General features: G+C 39.8%; 2 protein-coding genes across 2 annotated transcripts; both read right to left on the reverse strand.

Moving 5' to 3' along the window:
- Nucleotides 1-1,687: 1,687 nt before the first annotated feature.
- agxta (alanine--glyoxylate and serine--pyruvate aminotransferase a) lies at nt 1,688-10,518 on the reverse strand. Its single transcript, XM_050054544.1, has 10 exons — nt 10,270-10,518; nt 7,645-7,837; nt 7,391-7,455; nt 5,984-6,084; nt 5,739-5,894; nt 5,567-5,665; nt 5,377-5,446; nt 3,922-4,017; nt 3,086-3,214; nt 1,688-1,876 (listed from the first exon to the last, which is right to left on the reverse strand). The coding sequence occupies exons 1-10, from the start codon at nt 10,426-10,428 to the stop codon at nt 1,769-1,771; spliced, it is 1,176 nt and encodes a 391-aa protein (XP_049910501.1). The 5' UTR covers nt 10,429-10,518; the 3' UTR covers nt 1,688-1,768.
- A 736-nt stretch (nt 10,519-11,254) lies between these two features.
- On the reverse strand, nt 11,255-20,222 carry zgc:103559 (Allantoinase, mitochondrial). The gene is made up of 11 exons (XM_050054543.1): nt 20,010-20,222; nt 19,747-19,898; nt 18,494-18,608; nt 18,253-18,399; nt 18,121-18,166; nt 17,344-17,437; nt 17,055-17,241; nt 16,795-16,933; nt 12,204-12,376; nt 12,066-12,098; nt 11,255-11,982 (listed from the first exon to the last, which is right to left on the reverse strand). Exons 1-11 carry the CDS (start codon nt 20,154-20,156, stop codon nt 11,827-11,829), a joined length of 1,389 nt encoding a protein of 462 aa, XP_049910500.1. The 5' UTR covers nt 20,157-20,222; the 3' UTR covers nt 11,255-11,826.

The following is a 20,222-nucleotide window of genomic DNA, read 5'->3' on the forward strand; positions in this document are numbered from 1 at the left end:
GCAATTTTTTTTATTTCTATTATTTTTTTTCAAACAGGTAAAAAAATTAAATACATAAATAAGATAAATAACTAATAAAATAACTTACTTGTCAATATAATAACTCTTATCAACAACATAAATAAACATCATTAAATATTTACATGTCCAAAAAAACTTTCCTTATTATTTACATTTATCATTTAACTTAGATTTACTATTTACGTAGTAGTAGTAATAATAATAATAATAATAGTAACAATGATAATATTATTGTTAATAATAATAATAATAATAATAATAATAATACTAATATAATAATAACAGTAACAATAATAATAATAATAATAATAATAATAATAATAATTAAAATTTGTACAACATACAAAAGCATACAACATTTTGTAGAGGGTTTTCCTCCTATATAAAAATACGGAGAAAAAAAATAGTCAACCTTGATGAAGATGAGGAAAAAGAGAATAAATAAATTAATAAATTAGTTAAATATAATGAATAAAATAAACTGGGGGAGATTTATAAATAGATAAATAACAATTGAAAAAAAAAAAAAAAAAAAAAAGTAAAGTAAAATAAATTAAAACACCAGACATACAAAATTGGAGCAAAAAACATCAAGAACCAAAAACAAGGATCACACTGCAAAACAAGAACTGAGAAGAGTCGACACTTAATTCTTTGCAGCTTTGCCAGAGTTCATTTTATTCAGTGACAGAGAAACAAGTTAAAGTCTTTTATAAATCAGTTTAGGGAGGGCTCACTAATCCTTCACTTGCTACAATAAATATGGTATTCACCCATAAGTATAATTATATTTATTATGTGGGAGACAGAATAATTCAGATTATCTATATAAAAAAATGTGAGAGAAATCAAATGTGTGAATGTCGTTAATCTTCAGCGATAACCATTTTCACAATCTTTGAGACACAGGGCAAAAAATAAAATAAAAATTAAAAAAAGCATGTGCTCTGAGGTTTCTTCATTCTCACCACAGAGGGTACAGGGCTGACTCGAATTTAAACCTTTAAATCTAAATCTTATGAATGACCTTAAAATGAGTTTCTTTAACATCTGGAGAAACAGACCACTTGATGAATTTAGAATGTGCTCTATCCATAACAGACTCTAGGGCCTGTGTATGTAACCCTCTGGAATAATCATGAAACACCTGAGATGTCAAGATCATAGGAATAAACTTGTTATTACATTTTTTATCATGCAAGTTACACTCTTCAGTAACTAAATTTGGTAATACTGCCTTAACATTAAGGTGTTTTCAACTAGCTGAATCAATGGCAGAGGAGAAAAGGCACTTCTGCACATAACAACTCCAGAATGATGACGTCGGTAACATGATAAAACAGATTCAAATAAATAATCCTAAGAAATAAAATGATTGTATAAGAGGGCAGAATGTGGTCTTTCTATATGTGTGAAATATATCTAATGTACCATTAAGAGTGGAATAATCAAGTCAGTTTTATTTAAATAGCCCAATATAACAAATCAAAAATTTGCCACATGGTGCTATACAATCTGTACATCTTACTCACACCCTCAGTGCAAACGCTATCATGTCAAAGTTCCCATGTGTTTTTTTTATTGGGCTGAAAATCAATGAAGGCTTAGAACACAGACCTGTAGCTGACAAAAGGCATTGCAGCATCATACAGACGAGACAACTATCGAGAATAAGGGTTTATTTATTACTTCCTAATGACAGTAGAGTTGATTCAGGGTTATCTTGACAGCATCCAACAGCAACATGTTACACTTTGCTCCTGTGGCAGTGTTTCAGAGCATCTTTCAGTGCCGCCAGCACCATGTCGACACTGGCCTTGCTGCTGTTACATCCCATCAGTCCCACACGCAGCACCTAAAACGACCAAGAACAAATGGGATTTAGGCTACACAGGACTTACCGTAAAAGTATTATTTGCTTAAATCACTGAACTCAACAGGCCTATATTTGGGGCAGGCCTTAAATTCCTTTCACACAAAGCTGTTGCTCAGCAAAGATTGGATATACAATCAAATTGTTTCTTTAAACCAGTTGTTTAAAAATGAGGCTTCAAATAATATATCAATTATGAATCATTCACTTAATCTAGCTCCGACAGACAGCACATCAGAGAGTGAGTTATAGTACCCAAGGATCACAACCTGGATTAATTTTTATGAAAAACCCTTTTGATTCACCTTTTTTTTCTGTCTCTCTTGTTTACCATTGTGGTAAATCGGAGCGCATTATTCTTTGGTGCTCATGGTTTCTGAACTGAACAATTGAATTATAGAAAATCTAACCGGGCTAACAATGTGTAGCATCTCCATACTGACGAAAGGTTAAACGTTTTTTTTTTGAATGCACAAACTAAACAGCTAGTTAACAGCTAGCCTGGTTTTATACATCCAAAGAACTTCTATAAAAATGAACTGCTTGGCAACCAGACCAGGCCTCTAACTGAGACAGGCCTTTGTCAAAATGTGTAGCTACACCAGGCTAGTAAAAGGGACTGGGCGTTAAATTGGGACTAGACTTTTAATTAAAGTTTTACAGTTAATTGTCTAACTTGGAAGACTCCATCCATCAGGGGTAGGCGATATGGCCCTAAAGTAATATCACAATATTTCAGCGTGTTTTTGCTATAATGATGTTCTTGATCGTCTTTTTTGCCAAACGTTTATGACAAAATCACTTGGCGACACGGCGAGAGAGGAGAGGGAGAGACGCTGTGCTGCTGCCAGGGGAGCCGCTGACTGAGTTCCCTCTGAGCGGTAACTCGCTAAAAGAGTCTGTTCATAAAACATTCAGGACGCCACAGTATATTCCACACTACTGAAGCTGCTCCTCTTTTCGGAACCACCGCGTAGTCAGTAATAATTTCGCTTTCAGACATGCTTGTTGTTGCCATGGGTATGGCGTCACTATGTCACCAAGTCAAAATACTGTGAGTATCACGGTATGAATTTGTCATATCTTATTAAAAATGATAATTGTGTTATCGTGAATAAGATGACATGGCACACCCCTAGAGTCTATATACACAAACTATTATACAAAGTATTTGACAGATTTTTCTCTTACCAAACCAACTGAAGGTCCGAGTCCTCCAGAAATCTCTAGATTATGTGTTTTCATGATGTAGGTCGTGATCTCTTTCCAGTCGTATCCATGTGGAGCAACAATAGTGGTCACTGTCGGGAGTCTTGCTTTCTGTAACAATCATTACATTAAAGTCAGAAAATGGCGCATTTGTAATATGATCATCAGGGCTAATTAGATTAGATTCTCAACCAGGGGCCAGGGAACCCTCAGGAGTCCTTGAGGGAGTTCCAGGACGTCACCACAAACATGGAAGAGTTTATTTTCACAATGGAATTTACTATAGAAGTGAGCCCAGTGTGAGTAAGAGTCATTAGAGTTACTATTTTGATCACAGGTTTTATTTTCTCCTCGGTTATCTGCTAAGCTGTAGCTGACAACTGTTGAATTCTGATCTGAATCAAATCTGAGAACCAAAATCTTATGTGAAATCTTATTAAAGAGGGGCCCGTGACCTAATGTGTTTTGATTTAGGAGACCTTGACACAAGAAAGGTTGAGAACCACTGCTCTGTAAAATGTTGAGCAGTGTGTCCTAGAGCCCAAGATGACGTCCTAAATTGTCGTGTTTTGTCCACAACCCAAAGTTATTCTGTCACAGCAGTAAAGAAACCAGTGAATATTCATATGTTCGAATTTGGAATCAGAGATTTTTAACTTAATCGAATATGAAATTAGTTGGCGACTAATTCAACAGACCTAGCTGACATCTTATCAATGAATCCATGAATCGTTGCAGTTCTAACGATCATTATTCTGTGTATATTCCTCTACAGGTCATAATAGAAACAAATGGTTGTGTTGAAACTTGAAACTCACTTTGTCTTTGACAAAAAGTTTGAGTCCCATGCCCTCCAGACCAGCATGGAAATACTCCGCCACTTTTTGATGTCTGTCCCATGAATTCTCCAGACCCTTTGAATAACACAGAAGAACATTTTTTTTTTTTTTTTCTATTTTGTACACATTCATTCATTCATTCATTCATTCATTCATTCAAACCTTTATTTAAGACTAGGGAGACCATTTGAGGAAGACCCTCATTTTCAATAATGCCGAGCATGAACAAAGACATTAAAAACAATCAATAAGAAAACAAAGAACCATCGTGCATATCAATTAAAACATACAAAATGAAATCATACAAAACTACAAACAACATTAGCAATAAACAACACATTCTCACTCCGACCTCGTCACAGACTGACATTTGGTCATGGACTTTCTATGTCCACATACAACGTGCAAGGTACCCTGGGTGTGTTCTGCCTGTTACATGCACTGTCTTCTTTCAAAATACACTTCTGTTTTCACAGTAAATTCAATGTCTACATGCAATCTCTTTCAAAATAAAAGCACCACGATCTTTCCTACAACAAACACAGGTGGTTAGGTTTAGGAAAAAACAACAGGGTTTGGCTTTAGAATCGTATGGGGTGCAAACAACACTCTCTCCAGTGAAAGTCAGTGTTTGTTGGACCCATCCTCCTGCCCCCCCAGCTGGACTTTAGCCACCTTGACTTTTGTCGTTGTCCCACTGCGTTTCCCCCTGATGCCACAGGGCCCCATCAAACTATAACGGCAACCAGCCGTGTATCATGCTGACGTTAAAGGACTTTTGTTGGTTTCTGACACTGCAGGTTACTGCCCAAGTGCCCAATAAACGATTGCTAAAAGAAGAAATACAGCATGATAAACATGTTATGGTGTAGATGTATAGTTAAAAGCATTTACACTTAATTAAAACCAGATCTGAAATAAGGCATTTAAACAGACATAAGGGTGGCAGGTGTCCAAGTTTAAGGTCTTAAGGGGGTACTTGGTCTGCAACGGTGTTTGAGTGGGTGGAGCATGTCATGTAGTATCCACATGAATGCCAGAACCAAAGGTTTCCCAGCAGAACAATGCATTGGAACAAAATAATCAAAGTTATTCCCTTCACCTGTCAGTGGTTTGAATGTTTTGGCTGATCGGTGTATATTGTACATATCAGTTCTAAGGATGCTAATCAGGGTTTCTATGGTAATACTAAGTGTCTACAGCTGTGCTAGCAACTCTTTGAAACAAAAACAAAACTCATTTTGCTTGCATTTCGGCTCTGTCCCGAAGCAACAGCTAGTTAATGGTTAATTCTTATTGATGCCTTGTTCTGATATTTTGTCTTTGGCACAGAGAATGGTGTATTTCTGTCACTGTGCAACCTGCTCAGTGGTACAGAACTGTTAAAGCTCCAACAGATACAAGATCAAACTATTTCCGTCAAACACGTCCTACCTCTTCAGCGATCACAGCCAGACTCTCCCTTAGAGAGTAAAACGCAGTGACTGGACCTGTGTGGTGATATCTGTCGTGAGGAAATGGAAGACACAAGGCAATTGTCAGACTTTGCACAAGTATGGCTAAAAATGAGAGCACAGTTTGAAATCTAATCAGTTTCTGTCTGCAGTGACAAAAGATGTCTTACACTCTCGACGGCTTGCCATCACATCCCCAATAGTTTGCAAGCCAGCTCAAATCCAAGAAGAATGACACAGGCTTTGTCCTCCGGTTGAATATTTTCTGACTGATGACAGATTAAACTTTAAATACACAAGTAACATATAGTTTGAATTATCACTTGTATATAGATCTCTCACCATGCTCTTTCACTGAAGGAGATGGGCGCTGTGCCTGGAGGAGCATTCAGAACCTTCTGGGAGCCTGTGTACAGGATGTCTATCCCTTGCTGGTCCATGTACAGAGGCGACCCTCCCAACGACGCCACAGAGTCGACGAGGAACAAGCAGTTATACCTGCGTGCACAAGTCATGACACAGCTGTTATCTGCCCTTCCTTTTGTTACAGGTGTGATGATGTCAGAGGGAGGGGCGCTGCATCTTACTTATGGCACAGCTGACCGATGCCATCTAAAGGATGCAGGACTCCTGTAGAAGATTCTCCATGTGCGAGGAAGAAGAGCACGGGCCGGTGTTTTGACAAGGCCTGCAATGACACAACAGTATGATCACACAGAGTACAGCCAGAATTTATTTATTTAATTCAATAGTTCAGTGTCTAAGTTTGAATGCCCATTTCCAGACAAGGAAATATACGCAACATCTCTACACATGGAGAGATAGAGAGATTTGTAGCAATGCTAATACTAATACTAATACTAACACTTATACTTATACTACTACTACTAATAATACTCATATTAATGTTAAAAATACTTATTTGTTTCGGAGAGAAATATTATTTGTAATATAATAGATTTTAGAGGGAAGGTTTTCACCATAAACCCCCTTTGGGTTTCTTACTTCTGCACAATCCCTGCCAATGTTTATTTTTATATACTTGTTTTTAATCACATCTTGTGTGCTGCTAAAATTTAAAATCAAATAATAAATAATTGTGAGTTTTCAGTAAATACTGTAGTTTAAGTAATGGAGAAGGGGACGGACATGTAGATATTAAATTATGTTTATTTATGTTGTTTATGAGAATTTATATATTCATTTTATTCGTTTTTTTTAATTTTTATAAAGATTTTTTTTACATTTTCAAAATAAAAAATCTAATTAAATCTACTACTACTACTGCTACTACTGATATTTATTATTATTATTATTATTAATAATAATAATAATAAGTATTATTATTATTATTATTATTATTATTATTATTATTATTATAAGTATTATTATTATTATTGTTAGTTTATTTTATTTATTTTTTAAATAATAAATATGGGTTAAATAATAGATGTAAGTTTTTTTTGGACATGTAAATATTTAATAATGTTTATTTGTGTTTGTTCATGAGAATTAAAAAAAAGAAAATAATAATATAATACTATTGTTATTATTACATTAATAGTAAATCTAAGTTAAATAATGAATGTAAGTTTTTTGGACATGTAAATACTTAATGATGTTTATTTATGTTTATAAGAATTATTATATTGAGAAGTAACTCTGGGATAACTGCTAATTTTATTAGTTATCTTATTTATGTATTTTAATTTTCTTTTTACCTGTTTGAAAGAAAAATGATTAAAAAAACAAATAAAGATAAAAATGAAATAAAATGGAAGTTAATCGTGATACAAAAAAAATCTAAGAAAATGTTTATTCATAGTAAATAAATAAAAATAAAATACTATTTAAAGTAAAAAACAAAAAGGATATAAGAGAAAATAAATGATGACATATTTTCTCTTAAAGGGAAGGTGTAGTAAATGTATTCCCTGATTTAATTTGACTGAATTCATTTAAGTAACCTGATAACTGGAGAGTCAGAGTGATACCTGCTCAATTTCTGCATTAGTGAGGAAACCACCAGGGGGCGCCACTATGGTGTTTACTCTGGCACCTGTTGGGTTAACACACAAGATATTCTGTTTGTGAATCACCTCAGAATCATGTTTATTATATCAGTTACTGATTTGAAAGGAGAGGAGTGACAATGTGATGTATTTTGATAACAGTCAACAAATCCCATGAAAATGACAGAAAAATGTCATTTCTTGTTGACAGAAAAATACAGAGCACCAAGCCTTACCTATCCTCTCAGCCATATCTGCTGCTCGCTCTCCCCATATGCCGTTTACTGCCATCAGTATGCTCTCCCCGGGCTCCACTGCGTTGAAGATGGCACACTCCATGGCAGTGTGGCCAGTGCCGCTCACCGCTAAAGTCATGTTGTTCTGAGTCTGGAATATGTACTGGATTCCACTTTTGATGTCATTCATTATCTGTAACATAAAATGAGCAAACACTGTTGAAAGAGTTTAAATAGAAATATATTTTCTCTGCAATACCACCATGTTTCCTGTAATGAGGGGCAGACTGAGCGAACCAAACACAGGTCTCAATCTGTCCGGTCATGAGGGAAAATAAATCAGGAACATTTTTGATAATTGAGACTAGAGCTTTTGTTTGGTAGAATTTTTTGAGTTCTCCTTGCTATCTGGGATTAAATATAAAAAGCTAAACATTGTCTTTGAACAGTAATGAAGTAGTTTTGGAATGAGATGTCCTCATATGGGGACAATGGGTTTATTTAATGGTCGCAGGTGTGTAATTAAGAATAATAATGAAGAAAACAGTTTTTTATTATGCCTGAACAAGGCTTTGGGGTCACTGTTCAAGTCTAAAACTGTTCATTTCAATGTCAGGTGATAGTGGTTTAAGGGTGGTTCAAACAATGTTTTCGTCAGTGTCTGACGCCAGAAGTCCCTGACCAAGTGTCGCCTTTCGATGACTTTGGAGTGAGACCGGGTTGTAGAAAATCAATGCTTTTCCTGTTCTGTTTGACATGTGGCAGAGGGCCCACCAAGGAGGTTTTTAACAGGAGCTGAATTATCCACAGAGGTCTCTTCCTCTCCAAAACAAACAGACCAGGTGACCTAAACCGGTAAAACCACTGGATAAAACAGTTTCACATTTTTCCAACACTGTCATTGTGGCGTTGTGGCCGAACCAAAAAAGCATAATGCAAATGTCCCTAACTAGAGCCAGTGTTTGGTTTGTCTGCTCTGGGCCACTGTAGAAACATGGCAGTGAACATGGTGATCTCCATAAACGAGGACCTGCTCCCTGTGTAGATACAAACGGCTCATTCTAAGGTAAAGAAAATACAGTGATTATACACTAAAGAAAACAATATATGCCCCTAAATCCTGCAGTACACAGCACACACATTATTCCTGACATTACACAGACTATATGGTCTGTATTTTAAAAAATAAAAATCCAGGCCTGAACCTGGTGGGTCAGGTCAGTCCGAGAATCAAAGCTCTATAGTGCATTAAAAAGTTCAATATTTCCCTCTGAAATGTGATGAAGTAGAATTATGTAGTGGCATAAAATGGAATAGTGAAGTAAAGTACAATTACATCAGGGGTCCAGTGTGTAGGTGACAGGTGGATTGCACCCTCTGGGTTGGGAGAGAGTTACTCTTGCTCACGAGTGAGGGTAGAATGGAGCGTGAGATGGATCGGCGGTTTGGCACAGTGTCTGCAGAGATGCGGGTGCTGTGCCGGACCATTGTGGTGAAGTGAGAGCTGAGCCAGAAGGCGAAGCTTTTGATTAACTGGTCCAGCTACGTCCCAAGCCTCACCTTTGGTCATGAGCTCTGGGTAGTGACTGAAAGAATGAGATTGCAGATACAAGTGGCCAAAGTGAGACATCCGGAGGGAGCTCGGAGTAGAGATGCTGCTCCTTTGCATCAAAAAGGGTCAGTTGAGGTGGTTGGGGCATCTGATCAGGGTCCACCTGGGTGCCTCCTGTTAGAGGTGTTCTGGGCACGTCCCACTAGTAGGAGGCCCCAGGGCAGACCCAGAACACACTGGAGGGATTACATATCTCATCTGGCTCGGGAACGCCTTGGGGTCCCCCAGGAAGAGCTGGAAAGTGTTGCTGGGGAGAGGGACGTCTGTGATGCTTTGCTTGGCTTGATGCCCCTGCGACCCGGCACCGGACAAGCAGATAAAAATGGAAGGATGTTTTTGTTACTTTAGAATGAGCTGTTTATATCTATGGAGTCTGCCATGTTGCTAAAGAAGCCCAGAACAGACAAATCAAACACTGGCTCTGGACAGAGCCATTGGTGTCTCAGCGTGGGCCACCGTAGTTCACAGCCCCTCTGCGACAAGTGTTGGAAAAACACTGACTGTTTTTTTTAAATGTGAAACTGCTTTAATCTGTGTTTTTACTGGTTTAAATCACCTGGTCCGTTTGTTTTGGAGAGGAGGAGACCTCTCTCGGCTCCCGGTAAAAACTCCTGAACAATGAACATTGAAGGAATACTAGCCAGGAGAAGTTTTAGCTGGTTTCAATCTGCCCACCTCACCGCTGGATGCCACTAAATCCCCCTTAATCTCACACACTGGACCTTTAAAATCACTTAAGCACAGCACATGAGTAAATGTTACTTTCCAGCAGCTTTAATTGCTTTTCTGTGCACAATGTTGCAAACCACTGCAAATGTACAATGTTTATTTTAAATATATGTCAGCTGATTAAAGATTGGGAATGCAACGTGAAACCTTTATAATCATTCCCAAACTCCCCCAGCATAATGGCTAAATAGTTCTAGTCGCTCTTCTTCTTTCTACTGTTTGAGGTGTAAAGAAGTCTGTTATTACCTCCCTCTCTTGTCAGGCTCCATCTTGCACTGATTTACCTCAAATATCTCTGGATGCATGTGTCCAATGACAGGGTTGGCCCCGGCCTCCAAGATCCGTGGAGGAACGTTGGAGGGTCCTGGTCCGAACATGTGACGATGAGGAACCGCCATAGACTTCTGCAGGCATTTTGGTGGAGGTACGGAGACGGACGACATGTTCCCAGCAGATTGACAAACGCAGTAAAACCACAAACAGCTGTGGAAGCAGGTCAAGTAAAGCCTGAGCTGAGCACACCCCTCTGTCTGACCAGTGAGGTCTTTCCAAAGATAAGGAAGTCACCCAACATGTCCTCATATGTTAATCATTGACTGCAGACTCTAGAGTGCCAGGCTTTTGCCCTGGTCACAGCGTTACAGGATGTATTTGCTACAACTCAACGCTCTTGTTTGCCTACGTCATAACTCAGGTTATTGTACGTTCTGATTAGGTACAGTCTATATGATTTATAGATTTCACTTGGGAATATTTGGACAGTGTATTTATATATATATTGTGCCCCTGAAACTGTATATTTTAAGCCAAAACATGATCTTTTCCTAACCATAACCAAGTTGTTTTTGTGCCTCAACCTAACCGAACATTAACCACAGTTTTTGAGATGCAAAGTTTCATTGTATCTGCTACATAATAACGTACATTTGATTTGCAAAAACATACAATACCAACATTTTTTCTGGTGTTTGGGTTGAGAACTGCCCTGCGCATCCAGTCTAACACTACTGATGCTCATATGGGCGAGTGTGATTTGACAAAAATGGAAAGTGAGTCCAATTTCCCATGACATGGTGTGACAAAACCCTGAAATACTCTGATTTACAGATAATCAAAAATGTGTTGTGTGAAAGTGTCTCAAAGGCCCCAAAAAAGAAAGCACTATTTAATTATCATCTATTTATTTGGCCCTTAAATCATATTTTTGACATTATTGTATTGTAATGGTATCAAAACTTTGAAACTAACTTTTCTAGATCTATGATGACTGATAGAAAGACTTATTTGATTGCATGTCCATAAGCATGGATGGATTACTAACCAGGCCCAGGGGCCCAAACTGTAAGAGGGGCCCCCTGACCTTCACCTGCAAAATATCACTCAAATTAACACGTACAGACCAGGGAGAGATTCAAAATGACAACAGAGAGACACACAGGAACAAAAATAGTAGAAACATGGGCAAAAACAACCACAAAAAGACACAAAGTTACCTCAGAGATACAAACCAAGAAAAAGTTGCACTACAACTACAAAGAGATGCATATTTTTGCAGAGGGGCCCATTGTCTCATAATCATTGGTCCGTATGCTGTTCTGATTAGATATTGTGAAGATGCAATCAGCTTATAATGCATTTTATTAATTATCTTCACAGAATATTTATCTCAGGAGGTTATATTGTTTTCTGGAGGTACTTCTGAAATCGAGGATATTTTAAGCAAACTGTGATGTAAAAAAATTTAAGATCATGAAATCTAATAAAAAGCGTTCAGTGCGAGAGAATTGAGGAAAACACCATGGTGCACTGTTACAGATTCACATGACACTCAGGTAAGTTTATCACAGCTTGTTGTCGTTGTGCTTCACAGCTGAGGAGATGAGGAGATGCTTCCCTAGAGGCTCGGGGCAGAAGGAGCCTTCTCTGAACACCAGCCGCCCCCTGACAATGGTGGCACACACCACTCCTTTCAGTGTGACGCCGAGGTAAGGTGTTAGCTGCACACACACACACATCATCATAAGCTCAGTCATATCAAAAAACTTTACATCACATCCTTTGTTCATTTAACATGCTTTACCTTGTTTTTATGATGTATGCTTGCTTCTTTAATCTGTGAAGTGTGACAGAAAATGAAATCAATACATCAATTTTCTTTGTCCTCAATATATCAGCAGATTTAAGGTGTTTGTTGATGTCATATATGACTTTTACTAACTTTAAATTCTCTTTCTGGGTCCCATATCACCAGGTCAGCATCATAGCCGGGGGCGAGGCTGCCCTTCTGGTTGTCCAGCCGACTCAGCTGGGCTGTTTTCTGGCTGAGGAGTCTCACCACGTCAGACAGCTGAAAGCCTCGCTTACTGGCTGAACTCCAAAACAGAGGCAAACCTGGACATGTTAAAGGTGGGTGAAGAGATTGACAGGCTGTGTAGCACCAATAATGTCATAATGTTCTGAACATGTGTAAAATTTGCACTTGACCTGGTCAAAAATGTGATAAAATCCAATAATGTAATTACTTGACCAATAATGCAAACTAAAAAAGTGCACTGAGTAGAGGGCAGATGTTACGCAGCTGCCCGAGACGTCTGCAACCTCGAGGCATTTCCAGCAGACGTGCCACAGAGTGTTGCACAGAGCAGGTCGATTTCTCCAGCTAACAGGCACTGTACATGAGGTGCAGATCAAGCTGCAACCGCTGGGGATGAAAAATGAAGCCAACACAGAAATGCCAAAAACTGCAGTTCCTCTGATGGCCACTTGGGGTTGGCCTCAAGAGGGAGTCAATCCCCATAGACCCTTCTATAGCCAGCATCATCTGGCAAAACCTGCCTCTCCACCACAGGGCTGTAGGCTACATAGGAGTCTTAAAATGTGGTCTTGTTGTGTCATTGGGAGCCAGAATAGAAGAAGTCATGGCTCAAAACCAGCCGCCACTGCCCGTCAACAAAAACAAAGACAGCTATGGTTAAATGTGATAAGACCAAAGGACTGGACGGAGGTGATCATCAAAAATGTTCACATGTGCAGCACACACTTCATATCAGGTTAGGGAACAAGTATTTTCTGTTCTCCATCAGAAACTGGAGAGGTATTAAGAGGAATATTGGATTTCTCTGTGATGCTAACTTTTTAGCTAACGTTAGCTTCGATAGCAAAGCAAACTGGAGGAAATCGTTGAAGTGTCGTCCTCCTTTGTAAGATTGGCTTCCTGTGACATCATCCATCCACTGAGTGAGAGCAAACGGGTCAGCCAGTCTGGTCCCGTTGGTCAGTGTTTACTTATTTAAGTAACACTCACGGTCCCGAAGAGTGAGTGACTTGACATGGTGCGTTGGTAAATTCAGTCTGAAATGAGAGCCCTGTTGGTCGAAGAAACAGAGCGAAAATTCCTTACTGCAGAAACTCCTATCAACAGTTCCATCTTGGCGTTTTTGAAATGTAAATGTTCCATTCACGAGGCCGAGCAGCGTCGTCTTGTCTGCCTCCATCAAGCGACAAAGCCACTGTGGCCTTCAGTGACGCACCATGTCAAAGTGCACCACGGAACGCAATTAATTAGCATTATTTTTTTTTTAACGTGTTCTTTTTTCTGTAGTCTCGCCACCAGACAATCAGAGATCTCCACCTTCTGATAGTCTGGGGACACTCCTTTTTGAAAGTGTTTTTAACACCGGCCGGCAACAAAGCAACGCCTCTTGCATTTTTTAAAAGAACACCCCCTCCCAGAAATGTGCGCTCCCCCTTTTCTCGTCCGCAAGGAAACAAACACACACACAGAGAGCTTGAAAATGGATGCCGAGAGATTTAACTCCGTTTTATCAAACGTGTGCTCAGTCCACAAGATTGTGGAAATGAAGGACTTACAGCGACTTTGTTTAAAACTTTTAACGCAGTCGGACTATGTTTACGAGCACAAGAGTTCAGCGAGCCACCGAAGGACCGCCCTGCGGATGTACTATTGGTTCTGCAACGTAGGGAGTTTTTTTAAACTCTGAAATTGTATCCGCCCATCTAGACACAAAATCAGGGAGAAAGACATCAGTCTTTAGTTAAGCAAAGCGTCTAAAGACTGACTTGTGAGTCTATTTTTTCTGTGATTTAATAAATTGAAATGAAGGCGAGTTATTTGGCAGCCCTAGTTTGAATTTTTTAGAATTTTTAAACACTGACTTTAATGGTTTTTAATCACTATTTTGAGACCAAGACTCACTCAACTAATAAAAATGGACACTGCAAAGACTGTTAGTTTAGAAACATCCTGACAGTTTTAAGTTGAATGAAACATAGCGTGTCCAAAATGTTTGTCTTTTTTATGTTATGCTTTCTCTTAATTGGTGAAATATATATTTTTAGGAGCATAGTTAAAAAAATAGACAATGGACATGAAATGTACCCCCAATTATAGAATGATCCGGGTGCAAATACATTTTTAGGAATTATAACATTAGTGGGTGCTACAAAGCCTACAGAGGACTGAGCTGACACCATCAAATACTGATGAGGTTTTACATAGCTTGTCTCTGGCTGTGGATCAAACTGTTCCTGGTGTCAGACTTTGACCGCTTGCTCTCTCTGTCTGAACAGTAAATGATTGCTCTGTTCTCTAAACTTGTGCTCAGTAGCTGTTTACCTCTCTGTGAACTTTGCCCGCTGTGGGAGACTGTCAGAAGGATTTATGGGTGAGGAGGAGAGAGAAACTAATCCACTTAAAAAGGGAAATTTGCATTTAAATTCCCTGTAACATTGCACAGAGCAGGTTTAAGTTGTGAATTCTAGCCGGTGTCTCCTTCAGCTGAACAGCAGAGAGGATTTGTCATGTCGAGACAGATCCTGGAGCTGCTTCATAGACAGTGAATAATGTGAGAACTGCCATGACTCTGACAGCAGCCTGTGATGCTAGTGCTTTATCCTATTCACAGCTCACAGCCCTATATTCAGATATTAAAACACTCATTAGGATATAAATTCACAAACAAAATCTGTACAGTAAGTGATAGAGGATGTAAGTGTCACCTGATGTCTCTTAAATCACTCCACAGTGAATCTAATTTAGTCAGGATACTGTTGCATTTAGACGCTGATGAGGGAATGACCTTTGACACAATGTTGAGACAGAGAATGTCATGTTACACATATACTCCTGGGGGTGAGGTAAGCTAAAATGTAAAAATACCTGAGATGGGGCCATGTAACAAAGTCAAAGTCAAAAGTCATGTCCCAAATCAAGCCTGACACGTACCAAGCACCAAACTTTAACTTATCCAGATGTAATGCCATTTTAACAGTGGTTGAAATTACATATACATTTTACAAAAAATCGTGAATGCCTTTTTAAAATTTGTATTTAAACATGTTTACTGGAGTTTACTACGTCTCCGTCTGTAATTTTCGACCTGCACGTTTTGCATGCTGCAATTCATTTTTTGTTGACAGCCACATAGTTTTGAACAAAATTATCTTTGGTATCCATTTTTTTTTCCAGTAATGTATCATCAGTTCTTCGTGGTCCCTCCTGCACTTTGACTGATTGGATGCTGATTGGTTCAAACAAAGTGGATCATCTGGGGAATTAAGTGCTGACTCATTATGAGTAGTGTTAATGTTAGCTGATTCAGGAAATGAACTGATTTGTGGAACACTTTTTAAACGACATACTTTTTAATCTTTGGGCTTGAGGAAAGGTTTCAAGTAGAGCTTTCAAACCAAAATAAGATTTATTTGCAACTAATATACAATTATCCCCAGTCTGTTTACCACCCAATTAAAAAAATAAGTAATACACCCACTTTATTTACAGTCCAAATTCCAACCAGTGTTACAAAATGAATATGCCTCCCCAAACACAACCTGTCCTCATCTATATATCTGTCCTTTGATGCACCCTGCTTCCTGCTGCAGTGATGGAAAGTAACGACACCACTGTGCTTTTGAATGTCTCCTCTCACTTTACAAAACTCCCAAATGGCTCAGTTGACAAAACAAAAGTAATCTGCACCTTGTGTCAAATGGAATCAAAATATCACCCAAGTACTTTGAGTTTCCACCAATGAGCTGGGCACACAGGTGCAGCTACTCAGACTGATGTTAGCCGGCAACCACATTGCCATAGTTGGCAAAACAGTATTTTGGAGTGAACAAATCGTGACAGACCTCGGGATGAAACTAAACCGAAGAAGTTAACTACAGCGCTAAATGGGTGGAAACTGACTGCAGACCAGTCAACATCTTGAAAGACCCGGGTCTAAGAGATGACCTCAGGGTGGCATGTAGCCGTGGTTTCAAGGCCACACTGTTGTGGCAGTGCAGTGCAGATTTGAATTAAATTAATATAAAGGTCAAAATCGTAAAGTCACTTTCTTTGCATCCATTTGATTTTCAATCAAAACACTTAGGCTTCACCTTGTTAATATGGACATCAGAACTGTTTTGAAATGCAAAATTACGGAATTTTAAACATTCAATTTGACCACGTGCGTCACATCCACCTCTGGCTGCTGCACAGCTCCACCCTCTTGTCTGAATATGGTCACTTCTGGCTCCAACAATCCAAGAAGGCAATGGCCAAAATGCCAAAGGCTTCAAGACGTGAATCCACAGACCAAATTCATTTTGCATTTCACCAAAATGGTTGAAACAAAGCTATTTATGGATTTAGGGTGTAAAATTACGACCCCAGGTCACTGAAATAAACATGTAATGTTATGTTGCATTGAGTTTTGCACTTATGGAGCTAGGATTACAGTTTAATTGTTGCTCCACTTGATAGAAAATAATAAAAATGTTTGTCACTAGTCTGTAGTTACCAAACTGTAGAGATGAAATTCCTCCCCAAGCCTCAGTGAAGTCTCCGTTCTGCAGTTTCTTCAGATCAGGGGTGCAGGGGGAATGATCGGACACCACCATGTCAATCTGCCCAGCTTTCAGAGCGGACCATAACTGCTCCTGTGGCAACAAAATCAACCATCTACTAGTGATCAAAGAATGATAAAGCAGGTACAGCCCACACTGTTCGGCTCACGCTGGAAATAGTCAGTCCACTGAGCATCGTTCAGCGTCTATTCACCTGGTTAGCAGCTCCTCTGATGGGGGGGCAGCACTTGAATTGTGTGGCCCCTGCAGGTATGTTCTCTGCACACAGGCTGAGGTAGTGGTGGGTGGTCTCCACTGTCAAGGGCGCTCCGGCCTTCCGTGCTTCCTGGATCAGTTGCAGTGGCTTTGCAGAGGATAAGTGAACTATGTGGCACCGCACCCTGGAGGAGAGAGAGTTAGCTCGCTGTGGCATCTACGCTACAATTACAACCAGAACGATCCACTATGATGTTATAGTGATTTGTCACCACGCTGAGTCTCACTGGTACTGGAGGCAGAGTTGTGTGATGGTGCGAATTGCCTCTATCTCCATGACGTCTGGTCTGGACTGCAGGAAGGTGGAGTACTGGCAAGGGTCTAACATAGCAAAGGGTTCAAAAAATACTGCAGAAAATACCAATAATGACAAATTTGTAGTTGATTTTCTTTAAGGATATGTTTGGTTTTTTCCAACCTGGGCCTATTTTCTCATGTTTTTGTGGCTTAGTGACTAATGAGAACAAAAATCTTTAAAACAGGTCTAGTATTGAGAGTGCTGCAGCCAGCAGCAGCGGCCAGGCTGCAATGTAACCACTCTGGGCGTTTTCACACATCAATTTATGTCCACCAAAAGAGCTTGTTTTTGCCACTGAAAGCCTCAGATTGGTATTATAAGTGACTGACAATTTATGGAAAGGATCCCTACAGAGATAGACTTCTTTGTTATAGAGTAAGATCCTTTTTATTAAACCAGAAACAGCCCTGAAACTGCCATCAACCATCCTACCAGACTCCATTTAAATAAACAGTAATTTTATCGTCGTAAAACACATTTAATTCACTGTCAACATAAAACAAAATGAAGCTCACAAAAACCCTCTTGGTTCATCTTTCCACTGTTCCAACAACCACCAGCTCTGGTTTGGTTGAAATAAATCTTTTATTCGCCCAGTAAGATGTGAAAATATGCTGGCTCTGTACACGCTAAAATTATTGTTTGTTTAAATGGAGTCTGGTGGAACAAACAGATGATTTGTTGTACGCTGTAAAATTATTTTTACCTCCATTCTCTTCTGTTGTCGGCTGAACATCCCTCTCTGCATGAAACTAAAGGAGACACAGCAGAGGGTTTTTCAGTTTCACGACTTCAAACTTTTGATGTGTTATCAAAGATGCTGCAGGTGGTGAGTTACCAGCAGGACACTTCCTGTGCCTTGCAGCTGCTTCATGGCTGCGTGTAGATCAACGTCCGTCACATGTGGGAATTCCTCCACACCACTGTGGATAAGGAAACACTTGAAGCCAGCCACTCCTGCCTGGATCATGGGCCGAAGCTCCAGCTGTAAGGAGAACATCCGTTGTTTGTGCTTGCCTATAATTCAGCACCATCCGGCTGAGAATGTTTTCATTTTCATCCAAGCTGTTGCACTGTACCTGATTGCCAGGAATCACACCTCCCCAGAAGGCCGTGTCCACAAAACACTTCCCCGTCGCCTCCTGCAGCTTCTCGTGAAAATTTCCAAGAGTGGTAGTTGGAGGGATGCTATTTCTGTGGGAAGAAAGAACGTCGCTGAGGGTGATTTAAAATCTAATGTCTCCAAAATATTACTTCCCATTTGTCAAAACCACTACCATGTACTGTAAGTGTGAACATAAAAATCCACAAAAACTTAACTCTCAGATCCGTAGTATATCGGCGACTACTGTGTTGATATTACTTAATAACTTTTTGCATAACAACCACTTTCTGTGGCACTATCCCTGGTGGAAACACAGCAGGGGGTCACTTTAAAACAAACGTATGTGCCACCAACACTGCTAGAAATGAGCGATGGGTTGCTAATAATCTTTGTTTGTTGGTCTCAAACAGTGATCTGTAGCTTTTAGTGATGGGATTTCTCGTTCACTTGTGAGAGCCGGTTCTTTGGCTGTCGTTCACTTTGAAGAGCTGGTTCAAAGATGCAGTTCGTTTTTTGTTTTTTTTCCCCCCTGTGTGTGTGTGTGGTGGTGGTGGTGGTGGTGGTGGGTGTTATTGGGTTCAATGACGAATCGCATTGGTGATTTATCGCATCACGGATATTGTAATGTGGACCCAGAATAGACTCCGCAGATATAAAGTTTGGTGTAGCCATAGCAACAGCCTTTATAAACAACATGTAGTGATGTGATGTTCGCGAACGAGCCGAATCTTTGAACCGGCTCTTTGAAGTGAACGAGTGAGCGGCTGCACTGTCTTTCTCCCTCCCAAACTAGTCTCTCTCGACTTGTTCCGGATCAAATAATCTGAAATTAATGGATACGAAGTAAATTAAAGCAAAAAACAAAGAAATTAGGAACTGGCTCGTTCACTCTAAAGAGCCGGTTCACTCGTTCACTTCAAAGAGCCGGTTCAAAGACTCGGCTCGTTCGCGAACGTCACATCACTAGTAGCTTTGCAGCCATCTCACTTGTTACACCATCCACCGTCTCCTCAAAATGACAGTCAGCTCATATATATGTATGAAACATACAAATGCAACATATCCATGGTTTGCAGAAATGTGCATGTCATTTCTTCTGGTGACTGGGCTGGGAGGACAGTTATCTCTCATTCTGTTTACGCTGCAACCTTTACCCTCCACCTGTGACCTTGTGAGGTCAGACAGTTGGTTTTGATTGATTTGGAGAGGGGAAACTCTTCAACTTACAGCGGCATGTCCACGATGGTTGTCACCCCTCCTGCCGCAGCAGCCCTGGTGGCGGTCCAGAAACCCTCCCAGGAGGTGCGGCCTGGTTCATTCACATGAACATGGCAGTCTACAACGCCTGGCATCACCACACTGTTGCCCACATCCAGCACCTGCCATCACAGCCGGGTCACAACACCGTGGTTTAAGTGCACATAGATGATTAGGAGTGTTAAATCAATGCATAAGAGCTCATAAACAGATACTAATGAGTGCCAGCTTACCTCACAGGCAGCAGCTCCAGAAAAGTCTCTGTCTGGGAGTATCTCATGGATCTTTCCATCCTTAATTACGATGACAGCAGGACGGATCTCATCACCAAGCAGTACCCTCGTACTCCTCACTGTACTTACTGCTGATCCAAGCTCCATGTCTGTCTTTACTGATATGAGTGCAGTACAGTCCACCAACTCTGCCTCAGTGAACTTTGCAGGCCA

This window comes from Epinephelus moara, chromosome 10 (assembly GCF_006386435.1).
Source record: "Epinephelus moara isolate mb chromosome 10, YSFRI_EMoa_1.0, whole genome shotgun sequence".
Classification (NCBI taxonomy): Eukaryota; Metazoa; Chordata; class Actinopteri; order Perciformes; family Serranidae; genus Epinephelus; species Epinephelus moara.